The sequence below is a fragment of the Grus americana genome, chromosome 8, assembly GCF_028858705.1.
Source record: "Grus americana isolate bGruAme1 chromosome 8, bGruAme1.mat, whole genome shotgun sequence".
In the NCBI taxonomy this organism is placed as follows: Eukaryota; Metazoa; Chordata; class Aves; order Gruiformes; family Gruidae; genus Grus; species Grus americana.
In genome coordinates this window covers 5,149,013-5,174,402 of record NC_072859.1, presented here as the reverse complement: position 1 = coordinate 5,174,402, position 25,390 = coordinate 5,149,013, and the positions used below count along the sequence as shown (strand labels likewise).

General features: G+C 50.3%; 1 protein-coding gene and 1 long non-coding RNA gene across 5 annotated transcripts in view; one reads left to right on the top strand and one right to left on the bottom strand.

Moving 5' to 3' along the window:
• The window catches only part of TNR (tenascin R), a 90,630-nt gene that overhangs the window by 33,796 nt on the left and 31,444 nt on the right, over positions 1-25,390 (top strand). For 3 of the 4 annotated variants that reach the window (XM_054834113.1, XM_054834112.1, XM_054834111.1), the window contains one exon: positions 23,664-24,219. In XM_054834113.1, coding sequence (XP_054690088.1) covers positions 23,724-24,219 — 496 coding nt within the window. In that variant the 5' untranslated portion in view covers positions 23,664-23,723. Of the gene's footprint in view, positions 1-23,663; positions 24,220-25,390 lie in introns of those variants that run through there. The other variant, XM_054834114.1, reaches the window with a different exon arrangement.
• LOC129209541 (uncharacterized) lies at positions 2,811-5,738 on the bottom strand. The gene is made up of 3 exons (XR_008578107.1): positions 5,485-5,738; positions 3,899-3,954; positions 2,811-3,037 (listed from the first exon to the last, which is right to left on the bottom strand). It is a non-coding gene; the product is annotated as an uncharacterized LOC129209541 (long non-coding RNA).

Here is a 25,390-nt window from a genome sequence, read left to right as displayed (position 1 = left end):
AGCCACGTGCCCCCAGTGAGCAGAGATGATGGTGATGTCAACCAGCTGATGACCATGGGGGCAATTAGCAAGGGCAGGGGTGGTCCTCGCAGCATTGGGACAGACACAGAAGCGAGCACATCAGCTTGCAGCGATACAGGCACTACCATAGGGGGACAATTCAGAAAGCTGTTGATGGAATCATGCGTCAGGGTTCTCATTTTCACTCCTGTGCAATGCATCTGCTCTTCACCTCCCCCTGAAGCTCAAGGCCGAGGTCTCCAACCCTTCCTGCAGAGCAGGTCACCCTCCCACGGCTGCTTGCCATACAGCACAGGCCCAGCCCTAGTAGCCCGCCTGCCACCGCTCCCCTACCCACACGGCCAGTTACCCTGTCAGAGGAGAAAATTAGACTGGTTTCACATGACTTGTTCTTGACAAACCCATGTCAGTTCTGACTTTCTAACCTCATTATCCTCCAAAATTGATTTGCGTAGTAACTACTTCTTGCATCGCTCCCTGTTTTGAAGCCTCTAACTCTTGGGGTTGCCCCCGCTGCAGCTCTCAGCCTGCCCTGGGCTCCCACAGTGCTTGGAGAAACCCCAAATACTTCCAAGGTTGGGTTAGCTCTGGAAGTATGCCTGGGGGGGGAATTTCAGCAGGCCCTGCCAACACAAGCACACCTGACTGATCTAAAGACCCTGGAAGGTCTTCTCCCCCTGAGTTGGGCTCCTGCCCAGAATAATCATCCTGTCCTAATTAGCTGGGTGCAAGGGCAGGCTGAAGCAAAGCCCATGCTGAATCCCTCAGCTTTCCTTCTCTGCTGAAGCAACATGCTTGGGCTTTCCTCAGCTCTCCTTTCTCCTTCCTACATGTTTACAAAAGATTTTGTGCAGTCTTTGACTGGACAGCCCACGAGCTCATTCTGTACCTTCACATCTCCAAGTTCATATATTGGCACAGCAACTGCTCTGCTCTCCCCATCGCTGGGTCTCTGGCCTCAGTTCCCCTTTTCTGCAACTCTTCTTTGGGTCTGAGGTCCATCAGGTCTCTGTGCCACCTTCCTCTTGTTCTTCTACATCGGGATGGGTTGTTGTGGTGCCCCTAACACAGTCGCTTTAGGTAACTACCAGCTTCCCTGCACTCTTTCTCTTGGATTATCTTCCCTAGAGATGCTGCCCACCAGTTCCCTGAGATTTCTGCAGCCCATTAATCCTTACTCTGCTGTTCTCAATCCCTTTGTCTTGGCATTGTGGGCTCCACTATTTTGCAGTTTATTTCCTGAAATCACCTTCCACTTTTTTCAACCAGTTCCGCTCTATTAGCCCAAGCCAAGCCCAAAATAGCAGCTTCTCCAGTAGCTTTCACCATCATTGGAAGATATTGCACTAACACATCCAGAGAACTGAATGGCTCCTTCCTGCTGCATCGCTCTCCCAAGGGATGTCAGCGTGGTTTAAGATGCTGTTACCACCATGTTGTACTGCACTGAGGCAGCCTGAGTTTGAAGAGCCCTCACACTCACTCACCTCCTCATAATTCACATGAGGTCTGTCCCACCAGTTTTACTCCTTTTAAGTCACTCACATTGAAGCAGCCCATTGCCAGCCCCTTGCTAACCTTCAGGACAAGCGTGCCCCATTCTCGGTGCACTCCTTTCCTTCATTCCCAGCTTGCTCTTCCCCAGCAAGTCATGCTGAGTCCCATTTATCCCACCAAGTCCCTGTAATGCCATTTGAGCCTTAGTCTGAGCAAGGTACTAAGACATCTACATCAGCTTTTATTTGCCATGCTCAGGCACGTGTGTACAGACATGCTCACCTTGTTATTTGCTTTCGGATCCCTTTCCTGTTCTCACCGCCTTTCCCCCCCCCTTCCTGCTATTTGTTGGCATTTCTTCTGGTCACCTGTGGATGTGCAGCACCTCCTCGCTTTGATGGCAAGCCGGCATGACCAGGCACCTTTCCTAATTAAGGGGATCCCAGCCTGCCTCTAACGAGGACCCCCCATACAGGTCAAGTGCCTCTGGTTCTGCCGATCCCCAAACTCAACGACAGATGGGAGCATTTCTCCACTCCTCACCCATAAACAAACAAGACGGTGAGCCTGTCTCCACCAGCCTTTCCATCGGCAGCTTCTTGGCTTGTTTCACCTAGACCTCCCCAAAAAACGTTGTGATTCTGCCCTTGCTTCCAGGAGACAGGGTTTAATGGGTTTAAAGTACCACCTACAAATGCCCAAGCAGAGAAGGAGTATCCTTCAAATAATCGAGCACCTGTGAAATAAATAGAAGAGCTAGCAAAAAAAAAATATATTAAGGAAAGGGTGGAAAAAAACTGGAAACTGAAGAATGCAGGAGATTGCACCAGCTTTAGAGATAACCTAGGGACATTTTTTATCACCAGAAGTCCATTTTGAGTCACAGATGGGACTTTTTCTTCTTAATCGCTTTCCCAGCAGAAAACCACGAAGGCACAGTAACCTAACCCACCAAAGGACAAAGCAATTGCAAGTCCTTTCTCTCCTGGCTGGTCTCCAAATCAAACTCTGCTAGATACAGGGGGAGGGTCAAAAAAAAATAAAGAAAAAAAAGAAAGAATTCACTACAAGAGGTCTCCCAAAGGGAAAACAAGGAACAAGTGTGAAGGATAGGAGGGGAAATTGGAAGAGAAACTCTACCTGACTTCAGGATGAACTTGTGCACAGAGCCCTTAATGACTAACCAGCCGTGGCTGCCCGGGGACATTGGTAGAAAAACCTCCCATTTTTGTCATCACCAGAGGCTCCAGCCCTGATAAATAACAAGTTGGAAAAATCTGTGAGCACTGTCATGTAATAGAAATCAAGGAAGGCGACAGAGCCTTGAAGAGAAGCTGTAATAGCTGGCTTTCGCATGCTGTTGCTTGGGAGGTTTGTACTGGGAAGATGTCCCTTGTCTCCAGTATGGGGCTGGCCAGGAAGCTCAGGAGGAGTTTGCATGAGGATTTCACGGGATCAGGATGTTTGCTGGTCATTTTGAAACAGAGCTGCTTACAGCTGCTTGATGTGAGAGGAAAACCTAAAAAAAAGCCAGAGCAGAGGGAAAAAAAATAAATAAAAATGCAAACCCCATGCTAGTGCATGGGAAGGCACTGGCTACACGGAGCTGGAAAGGATCAATGCCTTGTCCACCAGCCTTAATATAAAGCATTTAAGCTATCTGGAGCCTGCTTTCCCGCAGAACTCTCTGTTGCGGTGCTTAAAGGCTGTCTGAGCAATATTATCCACACTGAGAAATGCCTGGGGTTGAGGTCTCCCCTCCAGACCAGGCCCCCACGTTTGCAGATGACTGGCTGTGATCTCCTTCAGAGATGGCAGAATGGAGACAAAGAACAAAAGTAAAGGCTGAGGGAATAAAATAATTTTTTTTAAAAAAAAAAAAAGCAGCTGACCTGATGCTGGCTGCCAGAGGGAGACTCGGAGCAGGGCTTCCCTTCCCAGTTAAGGGAAACCCCACAGAGCAAGGGCTGAACTCTCCTTTTGCTCCCTGCCACCTGCTCCTGTTGCTGATGGCATTGCCTGCATACTCACACCTCATCACAGGGACGCGTCCTGCCACCATCAAGGGATTAATCAGCCTTGAAGTGCGGCAGGAGGGTAGAAAACCAGTAAAAGGCGCATGGTGATCCCCCAAGGAGCCGGCTCCATCCACAGCTGGCTGTCCTGAGCTTGCACAGATCACGTTAGCATGGAAAGGCACAGCAAAATTATTTTCATTAATTTAAAACCCCACATAAAAATCAACTTTTTCAGCCATTGTACACTGCCTTTGATCATGCCCTGTGCTCAGCAAGCAGCCTTAGCCCACGTAAGCCCACCCACCCGACCCGGGCGAGCAGCCCTGCTGCCGAAGGGGAAAGCCCGCACACGCACCACGTACCCTGTCACGTCTCTGTATCAGCACCCGGGCATAACCTCAGGACGTTTCTGAAATAGCTGGAGAGAGAAGAAGATAAAAAGGGAGATAAAATCCCCATTCTGCAAGAGAAGAAATAGCGTTATTTTGGCTTTTGTAGATGCCCGAGTGTCAGTGTATGTAGTTCGAGCTCCCTGAGAAACTGTACCCTGTGGGGAAAATCCTGGGGGATGCAATAGCAATGCAGCTAATGGAGTTACCCTGAGACCTGCAGCATTTAATAGCTCAGGACACGCTTTCTAATAGTGGTTTTAACCATTCAATACATTCAGGTTTTTTATGACAAGGAGAATTATTCTTGCCCTTTCACAGGGCATGATCCACAAAAACCTGTCAGAAAATCACTTTCTATTAACCTCTGTATTGCTTTCAAGGGGGTAAAAAAAAAGCCAGGAAATGTAACTCAAATTGCATTTCCCCAAAGTTATAGTTCCTCTTTAATTCTTAGTTTAAGTCTTGCAAGGATTTGAAAGTTGGACTCTCCACTCCTGGCATCCATGGTTGTTTAGTTTGGAATAAGATTCAGGTACGCCATCGCCAAGGAGTGGGAGCTCACGGGTCTTGCTGGAACCCAAATGTACAGGTTCGAGTCCAGGGTTTTCTAGACAAACTAACAGAGGGGGGGTTTCATGGCCATTGCTGCGGTGTCCAAGTAGAGAGAGATCCTGACTGTTCTATAAAAAAAAAAAAAGTCATAAGCAGTTGGCAAAAATCAGTTGGCTTCCACGTAAAAATTGGAGTCCAACCATCTCCTACGGGAACAGGCAGCTGCAAGCCCTGGTACTGCTTTCCCCTCGCCTTTGGGGACAACTGTGCCAAAGCCATCAGTGACGATCTTGCCTCCACACCGATTTGTTCCTGGTATTATAGAAATTAAAGATTTGCTCTTTTTGACCCAGAGGGGTACACTCAACCATTGCAGAGTTTCCATGAGGGGTGTTGCTCAGTCTGTCTGTGCACGGATGTGTGCGTTCACGCCTCCCCCGGGACACAAGTTTTCACTTCATCCACCTATCCAAAATGTTGAAGTTTGATTTCTTGTGAACTCTTGGGCCATTCAGAGATACGGAATCTGCCTGGGGGAGCTTGGAGGATGAAAGGGGTCCTCTGATCCAAAGGAAGCGTCCTGCAGAGATGGGGCTGGCTCATCCAGGTTCTGCAGCATCACAGGTCCCCTCATGGAGGAGGGTGGCTAGTGGCAGACGTGGTGGGGGCCATGTGGCTATTGGGTTTGGCATCTCTCGCTTGAAGCTGCTCAGTGGGATTAAGGTAGAGAACACACACGCACCCACCTCCCAAGGGATGCTCCTTTGCAGCCTCCTCACTTAGAAATATAAAGTAGATGTCATAGCGAGGTCCTGGGGACTTGAAACCCTCCCACTGCCACCAAGACCAGCCTGCAGCACCAAGCAGTGGTGCTGCTGCACCAGCACCCTGCCCACAGCTGGCGTGAGCAGGGTGGAGATACCACAGAAGCTGGTTTTGGTGCGGTCAAGGCATCCTTGCTGCCCTTGGCCACCTCTGCCTTCAGGGAACGTGATTTTCCCCACCTGAATGGTGCAAAGCACCAGTGAGATGCAGGGGCTGCAGAGCATCCATCCCTGCAGGGATGTACCCTGCATGCAGCTGGGGGAAGAGGTTGTCTTCTCCAAACCCTGCTGTTGAGCCCAGGACCATGACATCATTTCCCACGGCAGATTGAAACACCAGGACAGCGCAGCCTTGGATTTACAAGCTGTTTCACCTGGGCATCAGCCCAGTCTGAGTCAGTCTTCGGGCAAGCAGCAGCAGCTCTGACATTGCACCATGAGGGTTGGGTCTAAAAATAAAAATTAGAAAGAAAGAAAAAAAATATAAAAATATTCTCAGCCCCAACCATGTTCCAGAGCCTCCCAGAGGATGCAGCTCTCTCTTCTCCCCTCAATCCCAAAGCCCAGGAGGTTGGGAATGCAGCTCTGGATTGAACACGCTGGGTCCGCAGCAACATCAGCTGCCTCCCAGAGCAGACAGGGATCTCCCCACGCTGCTGTCTCCTTCCCTCATTTTCAGGTGGGGGAAAAAAGGAATTAAGCGAAGGAAGCATGCACAAGGCCATGGAAGTCCCAGGTAACCAGCGCGTAGGGCTGCGACTGCCACGCTGCAAATCCTCACCCCCTTGGCTCTCGTGTCACTTGCTGCCTCCTTCACAGGCTCTGGAGCAGCATCTGTGGGGGATTTATCCTCCCCCCCGGCAAGCTCAGCTCACAGGCAGCATCTGGCTCTCCGCAAAGGTCGCTCTGCTTTCTTTGCATCAGCCCTCCAGCCAGGTTTGGCAGCGGGACACCGAGCCCCACCAAAAACCCAGCTTTGCAGCAGTTTCTCCTCCCTCCCCTTAGACCGTGTAAGGTTACTTGGAAAACAAGTTATCCTGAAACATGGCTTGAGCGATTTCCTTAAAAATAAATAAATATTCAGGCTTCAGGGCCAGTTTCCAACCACAACCGTACAAAGTTAATTTTGTACAGGTTTGCAAGCTGCTTTGATACGCCCCGGTTTGCCGTCGCCAACCAACATGTTACTCCAGCAGCCAGACCTGGACCGAAGCGGCGCCCGCGGGATGCTCCGCTGCCCTCGGCGGAGCTCACAGACTTGCTGCTCACAAGCAGATTCGTTCCCTCACTGTCTTACCTTGTCCCAGGTCCCATTTTTCTGTGGGGAAAATATCAGACGGTCCCTTCCAGCAGCCACAGCGGTGCCTCCCAGCCCCAGGAAGCAGAGGCTTCCCCGACCAATACACTTTTATGGATATTTGAGATTTGATTTAAGCTCCTGCTGTCATGGTAAATAGAAAAATTATTTTTTAACGTGCCAAGGAAGGCTGACATGAAACGTGGGCGAGTTTCCATCACCTATGCCAACCCCCCCATCCCCCAGTGCTAACAAGAACACGACCACAGACCCGAAGCAGACAGCCTGCGGTGCGCGAGCGCAGCAGAGCCACCGGATAAGCGTCAGATGAATGGATCCTGTCAGCATCAGCACTTTTTACTCTAATAATTTGGGCTTCCCCAACTAGTAAAGACACTTTTTTAAACTCAATTCAATATGAACTTGCATTTTCTTATGGTGGAAAGTGCCCAGTGAGACCACGAGCGGGTCTGCCGCAGGATGGATGGACCCACTATGGGCGTACCCGTGGCGATGGTCCAACGTTGAAGCATTTCCAGAGTCAGGTAATAAGTCATCATTTTTCCCCGTGTCTCCGAAGCCTGCATGTCTCACACAGCCACAAATCAATTTCCAGGCTTTTTCAGAATTGCATTCATAACACCAAAGCCTCAGGTCGCGCGTACTCGAGTGCTCCACGGGAATTCAAAGGTCGCTGAAGTGCTTTTCAAAAAATATTACTTAAGCGCCTCAGAAAGGCAGGTACTTCACTGGGGGCTCTGTCAGGTTCATAATCACATACAGAAGCATTATCCCACGGTTTAAGTGTAGCAAAAAATGCAAAACGTGACATCCAGCAAGGGAAAACAGAGTTTGTTGAGTTGCTGCCATGGTTTTAAGTTAATTCAGGGAAAGGGAGCATTGCAATTTGGGGGGGGGCAGTTCCCTGCCTGGGTGTCCAGCAGCTCCGTCCCATCCAGATGCACGGCATCCGGCTGGAATGAGACCCCTCATCCAGCACTAAGAGCCACACTCAGCTCTTCCCAGGGCAATCATCCAGGCAAAGCACCCAGAAGCAGCCCTAGGGCACGTGGATTACGTTTGCCTAATTTGCTCAGGGCAGAGGTTTCCAGCATCTCCAGTAACCCCAGCTGGGGACAGCCCGGTTGCACTGGGAGCACTGGCTGACTCCCGCTGTCTGTAGGACACCCGTGGTCCCCGTCCCCACGGTTGCACTGCATCCTGAGATGCTTTTCAGAGGTGCTCCCAACTTCACTGCCTGGCCAGCTCAATAGGAGGAGTTTTCACTCAAACCCAGCAAACACGTAACAAAGCAGCTTTGTCTAAAAATAAAATAAATTAAAAAAACCCACACCTTAGAAGGCCATTATAAAAACCTTACACCTGCTGGATAACCCTGGCTGCAGCTGTGCCGGCTCAGGACTGTGTGCTCTAGTGACTTTGGAAATCACTGTTTTACCTGCAAATTCTCAAAACCAGAACAAATCTTTGATTTTTTTTTCTTTTTTTTTTTTTTAGAAAAAAAAAAAAAGAGAGAAAAGTTGTGCCTCCTGGCCTTGACAAACAAAAAGCACCTTACTGCATTCAACTGTTCCTCTAAATTTTGTTTAGATCACGTCAAAGTCTGCATGCCCCAAAGCACCCGTGTTTAGGGGGACCGGAGGGCTCTCAGAGCTGCGGGAGCAGCACAGAGGAGACATAAAAGCAGCTCAGAGAGACAGAGCATCAGCTGGGCACACAATGAAATCCTGGCATGAACCAAGCTCCCCTTGAAACCACCGACAGGAAACGTGGGGTGCAGAGACAGGTGAAGTGATGAGACCTTCCCACTCTTGTCTTCTCCCACCCTGTGCTTGACAGCCTGCTCTGAGGAGCTCAAGATTGGATGTTTGTTTTCAAATGTCATTCTTCTCAGGGTGTGAAGATTTAACAACAGTACTTGAATCCCCTCCAAACGCATGGCTTTCCTTATCATCTACTGCCATGTCCTTTTAGCACCCCAACTTTGCATAGAGCAGGGGTCCACCACACATCAAAAAAGTGGAGCACATATATATATATGTGTGTTTGTATCTTTATATAAATATGTAAGCATGAGATACAGAAGACCACACAGGGCACAGCAGTGTAGAGAAGGAGGCACAGCAGGAAATCAGCACAACAAGCACACCTGAACTCCAGAGCACAGGACTCAGGTCACAGAAGATCAATGCATTTCCTCCTCCAGGACTCCCAGCAAGGCAAGGTTCACACTTCTCAGAGGCCATCAGATGGCAGACCAGCAACGCACTAGTGCAGATAGCGGAACAAGACAGAAGTAGCACACCAGGGTCCTCTGGCATTCCTTCTGCCCAGTATCAAAAAGCGGCACCCCACCAAACTTGGGTTGTTCCTCTTGGAAACACAGTCCTTACAAAAACCATCAGCTCCTCTTCTTCTCCCACTTACCCACATCTCCTATCTGTCTAGAGCAGCAACACCCACAGATGCTCATTGTCCTCCAAACACCACAAAAACCTCAAACCCCCACCTTTACCTTAGATACTCTGCTCCTGGCCTGATCTCAGCTGACATAAATAAGCACAGCAATCAGTAGAGCCACATGGACTTAAAGGTGTTGACCAACCAGCCTAATTACTTATAGCTGGTACCACCCCTTGTAATTAGCCATCTCACCTGCAAGGGCTGCAGCAGCTTTAGAAAGGAGAACCACAGGGTGAAGAAGATGGAGTTTCAAGATAGCTCTTAGCAACGCTTGGCATTTCTTGCCACGGCAGGCATGTATCTAGCAGACTAGCTCCCTGCCAGGAAACGTAATCATATATGAGAATGATTATAATGACTTGCAATCAGAAAAACTTCCATCAGAGCATCTCGTGGCTCTATACAAGCAGTAATGAGTGAAAGCCCCTCTGCAAGGTGCCGTAGGACACCATAGGCTGGATGCCATCCATGCCTTGGCTTTAGGGTGTCCATCTATTTGGTGGGAGAAGATCTAAGATGTGTATGGGCAGTCCTGGCTCACTGCCTGCCCCAGCCACGTGGTTTTGGCCTCGATGGCTCAGGCTGGGGAGGCAATTAGTGATAAAAGCCCAGAACCTGGCAGCAGAGCTCATCACGTCCATGTGCGGCATAAAAAGCAATGTGGTTTGTTGTTTTGTTTTTTTTTCCCCAAAGCCCTACGAAACCAAATATTAGACAAAAATACATGTGAAGCTGCTATTGATCTTCAAGCCAAGCTTTGCATTAAAAGAACATTCTTTTCCGCTTACTTCACTTATAAGAGAAGGCGAGGTATCAGAGACATCACAGCTCATTTTCATCTCCTAGACACCAGCCAAACACCAGAGCAAGGCCAGCTGGGGTAGGAAGACAGCCCACTCAAATTTCAGGCCAGATTGTAAAATTGATCTTTTTCCATAGTTTCATCAGTGGAGTCGTCCCTGTCAGCCGCCCAGCTAAGCACACGTCTGAGGGGTCTCTGTTTTCATTTCTCACCTGCTTTTTAGTAGAGTATTTTGGACTTTGTGGAAGAAAAGTGCTCCATAGATAATCCCACCAGAGTAAGAGGACTTTGGGTTATTAAATAATCTATCTAGAGTGGAAAATTAGATTGGCACCTCTGCACAGAAGTGATTCTCCACCAGCTCGTGGTGCTGTGCATTAGGCTGTCATCTCAGCATTTCATAGGGAGATAGCCCTAAATTATCCCCATTTTTCAAAGGGGATAAGCAGCAGCGAGAGGTATCCACGGTGAAACAGGACGGCCAGGGTCAGGGTGGGGGTTCATTGCCTGACTGCTGCTGACCTGCTCAGCCACACCAAACCAACAAATTTTATCCCAAAAGGTAAAACAACCATTCCAAAATGGAAATAGCTGTGCTAGAATATCAGCCTGCTTGAAAGCCTCGTGGTGACCTCCTCCAGAAAGATCCCCTAACCCGCTGCAAAACCCAACTGGAGACACGGTACCCGTGTGCAAGCGTTGGAAGGGATGTCACCTTGTCGTTGTCCCCCTCTCAAGGAGGACCACTCTGAAATGTCATTGGTTCTGTCCCTTGGATTGAGAGGGCAAAACAGCCCCATCCTCTGCAGTGCCATCGTCCCTGCCCCGCTCAGCGGTCGCAGCTCAGCGTTACAGGTGGCAGAGGCACCGCAGCGCCTAATGCCTCTGATTTTGAAGGGAAAATTGCAATTGTATAGCCCTCATTGCGTGGCCCACTACAGGCTGGTGGGAGGCGAGAGAAGCCAGGGAGTGAGCGGTGCAGTCATATATCGAGACATCTCTCTGATCACTGTCCTATTCGCTCTGTTTAAGGAGTGTGAGAAGCAGTCCGTGTCCATCTCAATTAGCTGGTCGCATTTGCCTAATTTGACAGGGTTGTCCTGCTCCCAGCAGGCATCAAGGGGCGTTTGCTCCTCACTTTCTGCAGGAATAGGACGCAGCCAGTAATCCCTCGCTTTCAAATTGCAGCACTCCGACTCTGCAAATATTTTTGGCTGTTTCCTGCCTTCCCACGGTGCTGCAATTGCTGCCCAAGCGATCTCATTTCTCAGTTCAGCAAGCCCTACACTGATGGCCACAGCGTGTTTTTATCATTATTTATCCATCCGTTTGATCAGAAGTGAAGGAGGGCAGCAAAGGCGAGCATGAAAGTGTGTTTCAACTGGCTGTGGTTAATTTTGGCTTAGAAATTATAAGAGTCTCAGAAATACAAGGTGCTGAACCAGCCTTCTGGGACACTGGGGGACCATGGGAGTCAACCTAAAGATGAATTTTGACCTGTTCATGAAAGGGGTTATATCACATCACTGTCTGTCACAGGACTGAAGGGGTCTCCTTCATCCTGAGTCTTACATCTCCACGCATTTCTTCAGCATAAAAAAAAAAGGGCTTTAAAATTGATTTTAAGTGCTTGCTTGTGAACTGTCTAACCCCAACACTTACAATACTAGTGGGAGAACTAAAGTGAGCAAAACCAAGCTGTGGCTTAAAAAACATCACAAAGCAGTGGGCTTGCTTCCAAGCTCCTGCACCCTGCACTGGCTCCAGGCTCGATGAAATTATGTTACGCATTTATATCCACTCCTTAATGAGGTACTTACCTATTATAGGGCAATAAAAACCCAACCTGACTCAGATCTTCAGCTGGTGCTAGCCCACATTGACTACAGCTATTTTTCCTTCCCAAGGATCTTGGTTTTCCCTGCAATAAAAGCGCTGAGGCTATCTCCAGTTCTTACACAGGGATGTAAAATGAGGGGAGAGATGGGTTTTCCCACTCACCTTCATTAATATGGTAGCCCAGGTCTTCCTCCAAAGTCCAACAGAAGCAAATCTATTTTTAACCAAATCGCTCCAGCAGAAACGTTCAAAGCCTGCCATAAAAATGATTAAAGAGCATTATCTCTGGCGTGACTTGATTAAAGTCATTTTACATACCTCCAGTGGCGCTGGGGGGGTCTGTGCAGCCAGCCAGCCAGCCCCTCAGCCCCAGACGTGCCCGTGGCCGCTGTCCCAGCAGAAAGGTATAAACCTAAGGGAATCTGGGATTTTGATTGCACACCCCAGCACGACTTATTGTACCCATCCTAAAAGCCCAGACTAGCTCTGCCCTACCCCTTTCGGCACCAGGGGCCAGCCAGGCTCTTGAAAGTCAGGAGAGCCCTGAGCCACCATGGCCTCCAAGGCTCAGTGGGTGGCCATGATCCACCTCTGTTCTCCCCTATCCCTCCTTGCCCTTCTTTGGGAGCCCAAAAATGAGCCCCTGAAACATTAAGAGGTCTGGAGACTCAGTTTGTTCTTTGGGAAGGTGCACATTTTTTGTTAATTTGTTGTGAAAGCAGTTTTTAAGGGCATCAGGGCACGGGGGAGGGGGGGGGGATTTCTCCCCTTTTTGTTGGCTTCCTAAGGAGACCCACTTTCAGCCCCCATTTTCACACCTCCACATCTTGAGATGTCAGAATAAGGAGGATGAGGGCCAAACCCACTGGTTGGGTTGCCCTACTGCAATGGCTGTTATGGTCAAAGGGACGGCGAATTGGGGAGGGGAGGCGATGCAACCACCTCGCTTCACGCTGTTGTAAAGCAGCATGGGATGGCAAAGGGAAATCCTTGCTCCCGGTGCTGTGCGGGGATAACCAGGGGTGATTTAGCTAGTCATCTCCAAGGTCCTATCTTTCCTGGGGGAGACCACCCGTGGGCGATGCCACATGCTGTTCGGGAGACATGCTCAAAGCCAAAAAAGAGATTTCAGAGGAGGACTGCCCCTTTACCAGGGGAGGGATGAGGGACGTGGTCCTGGGATGGAGAAGACACATCTCCAGCATCGGGCTGGACCGGGGCTGGCAGGCAGGTCAGGGTGCAGCATCCTGGTGTTGGGGCAGCTGGTACCCACATGCAGACCCAGGGCTATATGTCACCTCTCGGGCATATTTCCATGGCATGTGTTAACCTCGGGAGCTTTCCTAAACACTGCACCCCCAGTGCATCTCTCCTCCTGCAGTGCCTGGAAACACCACCTCCTTTCCATACACCCTCGTCAGAAGTGAGAAAAGCCCCAGATTAACCTATCAGGCACAACGGAGCCTGTCACTGCCCGCCCTGCCTTCCCCACCGCGGGAGCGAGCACCCCTCATCCCACTCACTACCTGGAAGGAGGAATACATCCAGGATGTGTCAAACCCAGCCCGGCTGCCTGGGTCGGAAAAAAGCAGTTATTACTGCAAACTCTATATACATTATTTATCAAATGAAGTCTCTGCAGCAGGACTACAATTCATTTCTCTGCTCCAGCTTGCTTGCACTCTCTTCGGCTGTCTTTCGATGGGAGATGATAGAAACCATTTGCAGGCTCCTTGCAGTCGCTGTGACAAGGCTGTTCCCCTCCTGAGAACGCCCTGCAGGTCCCCAAAATGGACCTGGGACAAGTTTTGCCCAAGCAAAACCACACTCTAGCATCAGCCAGCTCCACCACAGCGGCTTTGCTCCAGCCCCAAATCCATTGTACAAGTATCTCCTGCTGCTCTGAATATTCAGAGGGAAATTACAATGGGAAGGCGAGTAGAAAATATCAATTATTGGAGGGTTCACGGTGCGATCTCTGCTGCTACCTGCCAGGTTGTAAATCAGCTGTAACACAGAGTTTAGTCTGAGCAATATATTTTAAAAGGGAGAAGAATCAGAATTTTTCCAGTATGGGGGTTATAAAGCGGGTGGGGGAAAGCCACAGCATGCGCGACCCTGGCCACATCAGCTCTGCTTCATCTCCATAGTGTAGAAATACACATGTGGGGAGAAAACAAATGCAAAAACGCATCAGATGAGTGTTTCTTTCCCATTCCCCCGACTTCGGATCAGGGGATAAATGACTAGGCAAACTGAAAAGCCAGTTTAAAAAAATGTGCTCATTTGACCTCAGCAGGTGGTTTTGCTTTTACTGAAAGTAAATCAAGTTCCCGGGTGCTCCTGCTCAGGGTTCCTGGGGGAAAATGCCACAAACTTTTAATTATGGTTAAAAAAAAGCTGTGATAATAGCAGGGATTTTCCTCTCCATTTAAACATGGTCACGCTGGCAGCACGCGGTGATTATACGGGGCGATGGAGATCATGGTGCATCCAGTTTCCTCAAAGTGACTTTGCACTTCATCACACGCTCCTTCATCAAGCCGTACCCTCCATCCGCGCCGGGGGTAATGGCTTGGCGGCATTTTGGCGAAGGAGCACCCCACCCCAAGCTGGGTCATTTGCATCCGCTTCAGCTAAGCTCTGGGGAGGTCCGGGTTGACTCGTAGACTCTAACGCAACATGACAGCCAAGCATCAGCTACATGAGCATGAGGACTTGCTGCCAGCACCCGAGCTGTGTGCTGGGAGCAAACAGGGGAAAAAAAAAATAAAACCCCTCATGCCCATGGCCAAGAGCAGTCCACATCCCTCTGTCTGGTTATGGGCTGTGGGTTGGCAGCATAATTTACGTGGGATGAATTAGCCACGGAGGCTCTCACGCTTGGTTTTGTCCATGCTGGATGGTGAGCGAGTACCCTACCACTTGGTCCTGCAAGAGATGCCCGCAAGTCTCTGCCTGTGCACGGACGGGCAGAAAAGAGGGATGCCGCTGAGCGGGGAGTGGGAAGGGATGGCAAAGCCATGGCTGTTGGAGAGGGAGAAGGGAGGTTTGACCATCCCGGGTGGCAGCACCTCTGCAGCGCTGTGCGTGCAGGGTCCGCACCTTGCCCGCATTCAGCTGGGTCCTACGTTACCCTCCAAAATTAATTACCTGAGCCCCTGCTGAAGATAAAGCTGAAATCATATTTGGTTTTTGTGCTTACATTCCAGTTGCCATGTAATTAAGTGCTACCACGTAATTAAAGAGGATTTAGAGGGTGTTTACGCCCTGCGATGCTCCATAATTATGGCTAATTCCTCCTTTACGGCTTCCGAGCATCTCCGGCGGAGATCCAGGAGCTGCCGGGGCAGGCAGAGTGGCCGTCGCGGGGCTCAGAAATTCAGTGCACAGCTTTAGCGTCGAAGGGTAGCATCTCGGAAAGGCCTGGCCCCATCCCAAAAATCTTTTTTTAGAAATTTAATCTCTCCCCAGGCGTGGGGCAGGAGCGATGCCCCCCCAGGAGCATCGCTATGGGCAAATGGTGATGCAGGGGAGAGCAGCGGGAGCCGTCCCAGCCTCAGCCCCCATGCTCTCCCTGGTAAAAATGCTTTAATTCCCGGAGGTAGGAAACACCGTGATGCTGTGTAAGGATAAAATAAACCTTTCTGCAACATACAGGCCCGGGGGGGGGTGGGGGGGAGGGTGGGGGGACGCGGTATTTCTTAACTGAGTGTGGACAAATATATATGGTGTGAAGTGCAGGATGTGAAGACCTTTCACGGGCAGGGAGTCCTGAGGGATGGGGCTGTCCCAGCAGCGGGGCGGCCGAGGTCATCTCCAACAGATGTCAAATACTAGTGCTCAGAGGGACGGGCTACCAAATACTCCCCTGCCACAACTCAAATCACACATCCATAAGAAGTTATGGAAGAGATCAGTTTTACCAGCCAGCGGCTCCCATTAGGAGCTGGAATTTCAGGCACCGCCAGACCATGGTGTCACATAGGTCACCCTCCTCCAGGACATAGGACACCATGGGTCTTTATATTGGCATTAAAGGATGGAAAAAGGTGTTTAACCATGAGCCATGATATGCTGCAGCCTGTGCCTGCATCTCAGCATCACCATGGGGCGCTGGGTCCGGTCGCAGCGAAGAGGCACAGGCAGCGGCTGGGCATTGCCCAAGCCCACTGCTAACGGCTTTCAGGATGAAGTTAGGTTCCCACCTTGGCTTTTGACACAAAATTAGGTGCCTGCCTTTGCAAGCTGGTCACATCATAAGTGAATTTTACACGGAGCAAGTGTTTTTTGCAGCACACAGTTGCTCTGAAGGGGGAGCTGATAGCGTACCTGCTGCTGCCTGTAGGTACACATAAATGAAGACAGTCAACCCCACAATTTGCTCAGTAAAATGCTGGGATGGGCTCAGATTAGAGCCGGTACCCTTGCAAAAATGAGACTTACCCCTGAGACTTGCCAGACTTCGCGGGGGAGCAGGTGGGAGGCAGCAGTCGAACGCGCCGACGTGAAGTCGGACACGCCGGATCCGGGCTTTACCTGTTAATGGGAAAATGGAAGGAGATTCCCCCCCAAAACCTTTGCGTTAAGCCGCTGCCTGCTTTCCTGGGGGAGCTTATAGAGGCTATTGATATATGCCGTGGCAATTCAACAAAAGAATATGTAATGAAAGCAAGATATAACGTAGGCTGCAATCACAGAGGCGTGCATGAATTATTAAGCCAGAAGAATGTACAGTCAGTTGGGGGAACTATAGATTTCTCCCTCCACATATAGTTAGGGAACGCTGGTAGAAGCATCAAAGTATTTCATCCTTAAATATGCAATTAGTCAGCGGGGTGAAAGTCGTTCCCTTTCCGAGGGCTGCTTGGCGATGGCATGAAATGACTCGGTTGGGTTTCTCCTGCATGGTGCAGGTATCAGCATTGGTCCTCAGCTCCGGCCCCATGAGTCCGCAGGGTCTGACCTTCAGCGAACCGACCTCAGGCTGAGGTCCAGCATTATGGGGGCTGTGATGCTTTGCTCCTCTAAGCTTTCCATCTCCTTTAACTCCCCCGAAAGCCCGCGGCAGACTGGGTTTAGAGAGGAGGCGAAGATTGCAATTAGGCAGAGGGTGAAGGAGGAGTCAATCAGGGAGAGGACTACGTTTGCTTGCACGTTGCAGGGACCTTCGCTCTGCCATGAAGCCCAGGGAGCTAACGAAATTAAAACCTTTTTAAACAGACAAATTGCACATCATTACGTTAGTAATAACTGGGAGCCAGCACTCTTCCCTCCCCAGAAAGCTGCGGGAGGGAATTGGGTCTACAGGACACGCTGTATCTCTACATCTGCTCAGGAGGGTCCTGCTGGTGCAAATCAGCCTCGCAACACCAAATTCGCAGCAGTTTCAAGCTGCTGAGGAGCTGACCCAATTATTTCCACTACTTCTCATTTAGCGGCTGATGCGACGCAAGTGTTTTCTGGTGAGACGGGCAAATCACAAGAGTTTCTCGCTGGATCATGAAGCAAAGCAAAAGCAAGGCGTGCACCTTCCTGTGTACACGTCCTCACCTGCCACGGGTGGATGACTGCGGCACCCAGCAGTAATTTCAACGCAGAGCCAATAACGATGCTGATGCACGGGAGCGATGGGTTGCTCTAAACCGGCGAGTGCTGCAGCCTTTCTTGGGAGGTCAAAAAAAAAAAAAAACCCAAAAAACAGGGTTGAGCTTCAGAGCTTGCAGACCACCTCATTTTCCCAGCTGTGTGGTCACCGTAGAGTGGAAAGCGCATGGCTGGGAAGCCAACCAGGGCCACCACGGAGCTAAATTTCCTTCCCTACGAGCCCGGCAAGGAACGCTTGCACGGGCTGCATCTCACCGTAACATGGAGCAGGCATCATCTGCACTGAGCGCTCGGGTATCTCCAGGGCAGTTTTGGGAGTCTTGAAAACCATCCAGCATGGGGTTTTTTTGGCTTATGGGAAAGCTTCAACACACTTCTCGACATAAAAGCCCAAATAGTACGCTCAGAGGCTTCCTGCTTGCTTCATGCGCTACCACGCACCGGGCTTGCTCCCATCATTAGCGGCAGCCGGGAGCAAATCCGTCACGGCGGTTCAGCTCCTGCCAGCCGAGCTCTGGCAGGGAACACATCACAGCTCCGATCGGCCAGCCCCGACACGGCCCGGGGACCGCTGGGGGTTAGCGAGCGTCTGCTGCGCCAAGGAAGCAGGCAGCAAACGCCGTTTCTGGATGGTTTGTTGGTCGGCATTAAGGATGAGTGCCGATCCGAACTCCAGATAAATCTGATTATCCAGCTTGCCATCCGCACCGAAAAGCAGGGTTTGTGGTTTATCTGGTGTTCAGGAAAAGAGAATACAATAAATGCATATAAATATGTATATATACACATATATAACTATGTGCTCTGGGTAGATTAAATTGTTTCTCAACCAGAACAAAACATTCACTTCATTTCCACATCTTTAGCAATTTAAAATCTCTTTAATACACAATATCTGGCTGGAGAAAGAAATGCTTTAATTTTTCAAGCACCTTTCCAGGCAGTGTTTGTTGTTGTGTTGGTTTTGTTGTTTGTTGTTTTTTTTTTTTAATGAAAGCAATTCAGCAAAACTGGCACAAAAGTAAAAATGTTGTTGGACCATCCACATATTAAATTATCTCCAGCAAAATGCTGAAGATAAAACCGCTGGCATCATCCCTGTTATGCAGATCTGATGTCCCTGTGCCCATCCTGCAGCAGCCCCTGGGGCACAGTTTGCATTTGCTACGTTGATATTGCAAAGCAATAAAAAAGGGGGTGCGGATGCTGCTGGGAGACGTGGTGCTGCATTTCTGGGTGATGCTGTCCCCCCCAAAACCGCTGCCACACCATTAATGACTTTCTCTGCACAGCTGCTTTGAGCATCGCCGCATGCAGGTTCCCTTTTGCATTCCCAGCACCATTTGCCCGCACAAATACAGCCCATCAGCAAAATGTAAAAATAGCCAAAAAATATATAATTAGGGTGGATGCACTGTGGATTTAATAGGGTTTTTCTATTTCTTCCTTCGCTGGCCCATAAGGCACGAGCCCTGGATGGAGAAAGGCTGTTCAGGAGGGAGAGAGAGTGCTTTGCTCTGGTATACATCTGGCAAAAGCCCTCAAATATTTTTCTCAGTTTTATACTGTGTGTGGGTTGTTTTTTTTTTATTGAGCATTACACGGAAATTGCAGCAGATTGATTCTTTCACAGCTCCCCAAAGCTGATGCTTTGGAATCGAGAGCTCAGTGCCTGCCAAACTTCATAATTAACTTTAATAACTCTTTAATTTGAGCTTTAATTCAAACACCCATGTTTTCTAGGGGATCGTAGGGGTGGAAAAAAACCAGCAAAGCAAAGCAAGGGAAACCAGCTCTGGTTTTTGAAGCACAGGGAAAGCTGTTTCTCAACGAGCGTGACTCCCACCCGGCACCTACGAGCAGCTGGGGGCGGGAAAAAAACAAACCACGATATTAAAAATAAAGCAGCAGCCCCAAACCTGTGCTGTGCCAGAGGCAACTGGAGCTCAACCCCCGCATCGTGGGTGCGAGCGGATGGAGAGGCATTGCCCCAGCCCGGCTGGAAAGCGAAGGAGAAGACATCGCTGTTCAAAGGAAAGCGCTGGGTTCAAAGCTGCCTTCGCTGCCCCAGCCAGGAGGTTTTCCATAGCCACCTCTGGGGTCGGAGGGATTGAAGCCACCAGGAAGACCACCAGCTTGGAGTTTTATCTGAACTTGGTGGCAACAAAAGTGAAAGAAAAAGAAAAAAAAAAGACTGAAAAGCACCCCAGATAAATTTGCCCTAATGCAACTGATTTTACACGTGAAGCAACCACAGAAATTTGCTTCTTTTTTCTCGTAGAGAAGGAAAAAAATATATAGTCCTGAATCTGTTCACTCAGTCAATGGTCTCTAGCGGTTCTGTCACTGCCCATGGACAGCGTTACCTGGGCTGGGCAGCAGCAGGAGGGCAGGAGGACAAGGAACCTGAAGCAGGAACATTAATACAGCTGCTCTTCCCCGGTCGACATGCCTCGAGCTGTCAGACCGTGCACACAGCCCCGGAGCGCTGCCAGCCAGATCCCCGCGTTGACTCACCTCAGCTGAACTCATGGTGATGGGGTCCTTCAGGAAAAAGGAAACCATTGACAGGAGAACCAGGAGACAAAGCAGGAGCAGATAAGGAAGGGAGACGACAGACCCTGGGAACGCATCTGCAAATTTGGCAGGGTTTCAGAGCTGTCAGCCCAAGCCTCTGGGAAGAAGTCGGGGATTAATAGGGATTTATGGCTCAAATGGTCTGCTGTGGGTCGGAGGACACCAAGGAGCATCCTCCTGCTCTGCAGGATCCTGTGGACTCAGCCTGGTTTGAGCTGGGGACAGCCTGAACCGGGGTGACTTTTCACCATTTCACAGCAAACAGCCCAGCCGGTGGCATTAAGCCTGACCCAGCACCCAATACAGGCAGGAAGACTTTTTCGGGATTTTTTTTCCCTTACACAATCCTGTTTCTAATAAAAATTAAAAAAGAGAAAGCTCCCCAGGCATCAAGCCACGGGGATGCCATTACCCCTGCAGCATCACCCCCTGCCCAAGGCTGCCGCGTTGAGCGGGGCTGGAGGGGGATGCCACGACTTGCCCCTCAGAAACGGGCGCTGGACAGCATCCCGCCGGTGGCCGCTGTGATGGGTATACCAATAAACAGATTCGGATCAATGAGCCTGGTGGTTTCTACCAGCAAATGAATGGCTTTCGGTCTTTAGAGAGTCGTTAACTACCCAACCTGCTCGCTGTCATTAGCGAGCAATCTCCGCCGTGCATCCGCTCGCCCCGCTTTATTCACCGACCCATCTCCTGCTCCCTCGTCCCTGCACCCAACCGGATCCCTTCTCCCCCCATCCCTCGTAAACTGGCTCTGGCGTCTCTGTTGAGCCAGGCTGGATCCGAAATGCCGGGAGGAGGAGGATTTCATCCTCCCATGTCTAAGCTGCTCCTGTAATCCTGCAAGGAGGCTTGCTTTGAAGCTCTGGCCCTGGCTCAGCGCAGCTGGCTCACAGCCACGATTACTTCCACTCCAAGCGCACACAGAAAAGCTGAGCAAGAGGCCAAGGAGCGGGTAGTTAGCCTCGAACAACGACGAGTCAATTAATGGCAGCCGGCGCTAATTAGTCCCTGTGCCTCCCCCCATCACACAGGGATAAGAAATCTCTCTGTGGGTCAGCCAGGGCCACCCAGGAGCCACTGGAGAGCCCAGAAGGCAGAGGAGGATTTGGGGGGGGTCGGGGTCTGAGAGCGCAGCCCCAAATTGCCACTTACAGAGCATCAATCCCTCCCGTTGCCATCTCAGGTGCCCTCCTTTTCCTCTTCTGCAAGCATGGCCACAGCCACCACAGAGGCCAAGGGGAAGGAGGAGGTAACCCCACTGTGGAGTTACTTCCATTTTTCTTGCTTTTCCTGAAACCCCAAAGAAAAAGAGAGAGCTGACCAAAGGAGTCCCAGGTGCCTGCTCATGAGAAGCAGGCATTAAGCAGAGAGCCGCAAAGTGCAGCAGAAACAGTGCGGTAATATGGGATAATAACCCTGCGAGTGCTGCGAGGCAGCTGAATAGTGATATTTTCTGGAGTAGCATGGTATTGTAGGAGAGAAACAAGTAAACAAATATTTTCATTCAGCAGCAGGAGAAGGGGGGAGGCATGGCTGTTCCCAGGGGAGCTGGAGAGGCGCTCCAGAGCAGGAGAGTCGTTAGAAGTAAGGGAGGGCAATTGCTCATTATTATGGCACCGGCAGATACCGGCAAAGTCAGACTCCGCAAGCGGCCCCAAGCGTGGCTTAGCCGTGGCTCGCAGCTGAGCCTTGCACTGCTATCTTCTCCCACCTCCTAAAACCGAACCACTAGGGTATTGCACCCACCCTGCCGGGCCAGCTCCCATGGCTTGGAAAAGGTCCACACGGGTAGGTGGGAAGCATCCACCAAAAGCACATCTTCCCCACCTCGTGTTCACCATGGCCAGCATTCCCTAGCGTGGACCAGCCGTGAACCCCCCAGTCCAGACCCTACAGTGTCTGCACTAAATGCAACTTGGGAGATTCAGCTTTAAGCAGCTTGTTGGAAACGCTCAACCTGCTGCTACTCTTCACCTCCGTTTCCCACGTACAGGAACCAGTATGAGAGCTACTGCAATAGGCAGCTGAGTCAGACCAGGCTGATGTCCCATCTCCCCTTGCCACCAAATATCCCAGAAGAAAGAGCACATTGTAGCTGGCAGATGTGGCAATTTGTACCTCTCCACGTAGTGGCCCTTCAAGGCAGGTTCTATCCAAATGGGTCACCCCAGCACTCGGGGGGCATAAGTCCTTGAGGTTTTAAGTCCTTCTTAAGTCACGTAGTCCCAGGTGCTTATTCATAGTCTTTGAATCTGCATGAATGGCTAAGCCCACTTAGAGTCTGAATACAGAGTTATTAATGGTACTAAATACAGAGTTATTAAAGTTCATTATTAATTAAGGCTGAACACTGCAAGAGCTATGTCCTGGCTTTGAATAATACCTTAAACCACAACTTCTTGGAGTTTTGGTAAAGTTTCTGGTGATGCAGCAAGGAAGTCTTCGGCTCTTTGCATCTTTTTACCAGCACTGTAAAGAGCCTGTTGACGAGATTTAACGTTCCTGCTGCATCTTTTGCACTGCTGGTGCAGAAGGAACCACAAAGCATATCACCAGCTTTCACCGGTCTGACTCCTACAAACCCAACACCAGCAGGGAGCAGTAAACACAGCAATTTACATTCTCTCCTAAAATGCTATAAGAAATCCAGTCGAGCATTTGCAGCCATTAGCTGGAAATATTTAAGTAGCTGTCCCAACACCCAAGCAGTGCCAGGGCTCAGCTGAGAGCCTCTAACCACGGCAGAACGTGCCCTCTGAGCAGCCGTGCTCCAGCAATCCCTCTTGGACTGCAGGTAGACTACCTCCTGCAAAGAAAACACAAGGCAAACGGTATCTTTGGATGCAACGACATTGCAGACATGGCCTCGCCTGCCCATTAGCACTATCCTCTGAAGGACCAGGCAGCGATTCCTCATAGCGAACCAGCTGGTGTTAAGTATTGGTCAGCACACAATAGTCCCAACAAGACTAATGGGGGTGAATCCATCCCCAGCAAAACTGGGCTACCACTGGTGATTTTAGGCTGGAGATAAATGTGGTCCTCAGAGGCTGGATTACCACCCCGGTGCTCGCGATCAATACCAGAACAAGAAGTTGTGTTGTTCCAAATCAAGGCAAGGTCAACCCGTAATCCAGAGCACGGGCAGGGGGTGAAGCCACTTTAACAGGAGGGATTTGTCTGCTCATAGTGTCAACCTGAACAAGCTGGAGCCTGTGTGGTATAATTTAACGGCGTTTAACATCAAGGCTGCAGTTCCTATAGCTACTGGAGGAAGCTTAGCAACCCCGGGCGCAGCTCCTGGGGCATGGGAGACAATCAAAGGAGAGCACCAGGATGCGTCACTGTCACCCATGTGTCAACTCTTTGGCCCCTACATGCCGTACTGATGTGGCACTGAAAGTAGACCCCATACAGGGTGTTTCTCCTGAAAACAGGTATTCAGTGCTTTGTTAGTACCAGATTAACTGCTTTCTTTTAAAAATTAAAAAAAAAAAAAACCCAAAAACCAACAAGAATCTGCCTCTGTCACTGTCCAAGGGCTATGGCAGGGTGTCCCCACCAGCCATGGGCTCCACTCGGGGCTGGTTTAGGCTCCACCAAAGCCAGCAGGACTGTGCATGGGTCAAATCAGCCCCATCAAGTCTGGATGACTTTGCCCAGAAGGACTTGCCTCTCAAAGCTGAGCACAGTTTTAGGGCTAACACGAACCATGCTCTCTTTCTTCTCTTTCTTCCGTGTCCCCAGGTCCTCCCCGCGCTTGGCTGACCAAGGCTGGCTTAGAAGGCTCTTCCCTCTCCCAAGAAAATGGGGACTGACAGTGAAAACCCAGTCCTGAGGAACATGCTCATCAGCTTCAACTTGCTCCTGCTGGGTGCCGTCCTCAAACCTTTCGAGTGCCGGTTGGAGGTGACAACAGAACCGGCCCAGAGGCCGGTGGTGGATGAGGAGGGTGGCCTTGCCAACTGCAGCCCACCCATCAAAGAGCAGCCCATGGTCTTCCACCACATCTACAACATCAACATCCCCCTGGACAGCTGCTGCTCATCCATGTTCAAGTCTTCGGCCGAGGAGGTGAGTTCAGAAGACGACCGGCTGGCAGAGTACGCGGAGCAGACCTCCGACAGCGAGAGCCAGGTCACCTTCACCCACAGGATAAACTTGCCCAAGCAGGCCTGCAAGTGCTCCACCTCCCTCCCGTCCCTGCAGGAGCTGCTGAGCAGGATTGAGATGCTGGAGAGGGAGGTCTCCATGCTCCGGGACCAATGCAACTCCAATTGCTGCCAAGAAAATGCAGCCACAGGTAGTAATGCCATCCTGTTAGCTCTTGCTGGGGACTGAGGGCTCGAGCAAAAGGCAGGAGAAATAAATACAAAGCTGGCGATGCCACTCAGAGCGGCAACCGATGAAAACCTATGTTCACCCACGGTATCGCTGTGGCTTTAGGCAAAAGCCTGGCTTAGGTCCTCCAAGGCAGGAAAATCCCCGGGAGGGATTTAGTCACCTGAGCCCCCATGCCCTGCTTGCTGCAGCAACCCTGTAACGGCCAGAGCTAAAGCCCCATTACAGATAAAATCTGTAATTGGGTGGGTGATCTCCCAGCCCTGCACTCCGTGCAACGCTGTTAGAAATCTGCCGCTGCAGGAGGAGAGACGTAGCTGCTGCCCTCCTAAGCTGACCCGGGGCTGAAGGCAGCACCGCAGGAGCCAGCAATAAACCCCTTCATCTTCTCTGTAGGGTGAGTGAATGTGTACGAAAAGCTGAGTTTAAAAGTAAAAATAAATACAGGGAATAACTTCTGTTGCCATGAAAGATGCAAACAAAACCTGTAAAAAAGGCACAAAACCATCAACAGGATACTTTATCTAAATAGCAATAGGTGTGGTTTGTTAAGCTCTCCTAGAGCCCCCATTAGGGTCACCCCATCAAAGACAGCCATCGTTTCACCGCGGCCACCCCTCGGAGCCAGGGAAGCAGCACGCAGTTGAAATGCGATGGGCTAAGCAAGGTTTGGGCTAGAGGCTGCATCTCGACAGCGCAGGTTTGCCTTACGTCTCGGGGAGGTGGGTAAGAGGGGCTGTCCCTCCGATGCAACGGTCATCAGCCGCCTTAAAAAAAAGACAAACTGGAAAACACCCACACGTGCCACCAGCGCGTGCAAAGCAAGGGTTAAAAATCACATGGGAAACACAATGGGGAAAAACCTGTTTTAAAGGAATTAATTTGAAACTCCGATGGGCCTATTTGGGTTACTTGCAACATACGCAGACAGTTCCATTAAACATTCATCACTTGGTGGAGTCTCTACTCCGATCACAGATACGCTGAGCCAAAACTGGAGTAATTTCACTTATTTTTACCAGAGTTGCTTTAAATTCACTGCACTGCAGAGGAGATCAGGATCCGTACCCCACCGCCCGAGGCATTTCCCCCCAAGGAAAGCTGCTCTCTTCCAGCACACTTACACTCTCTCC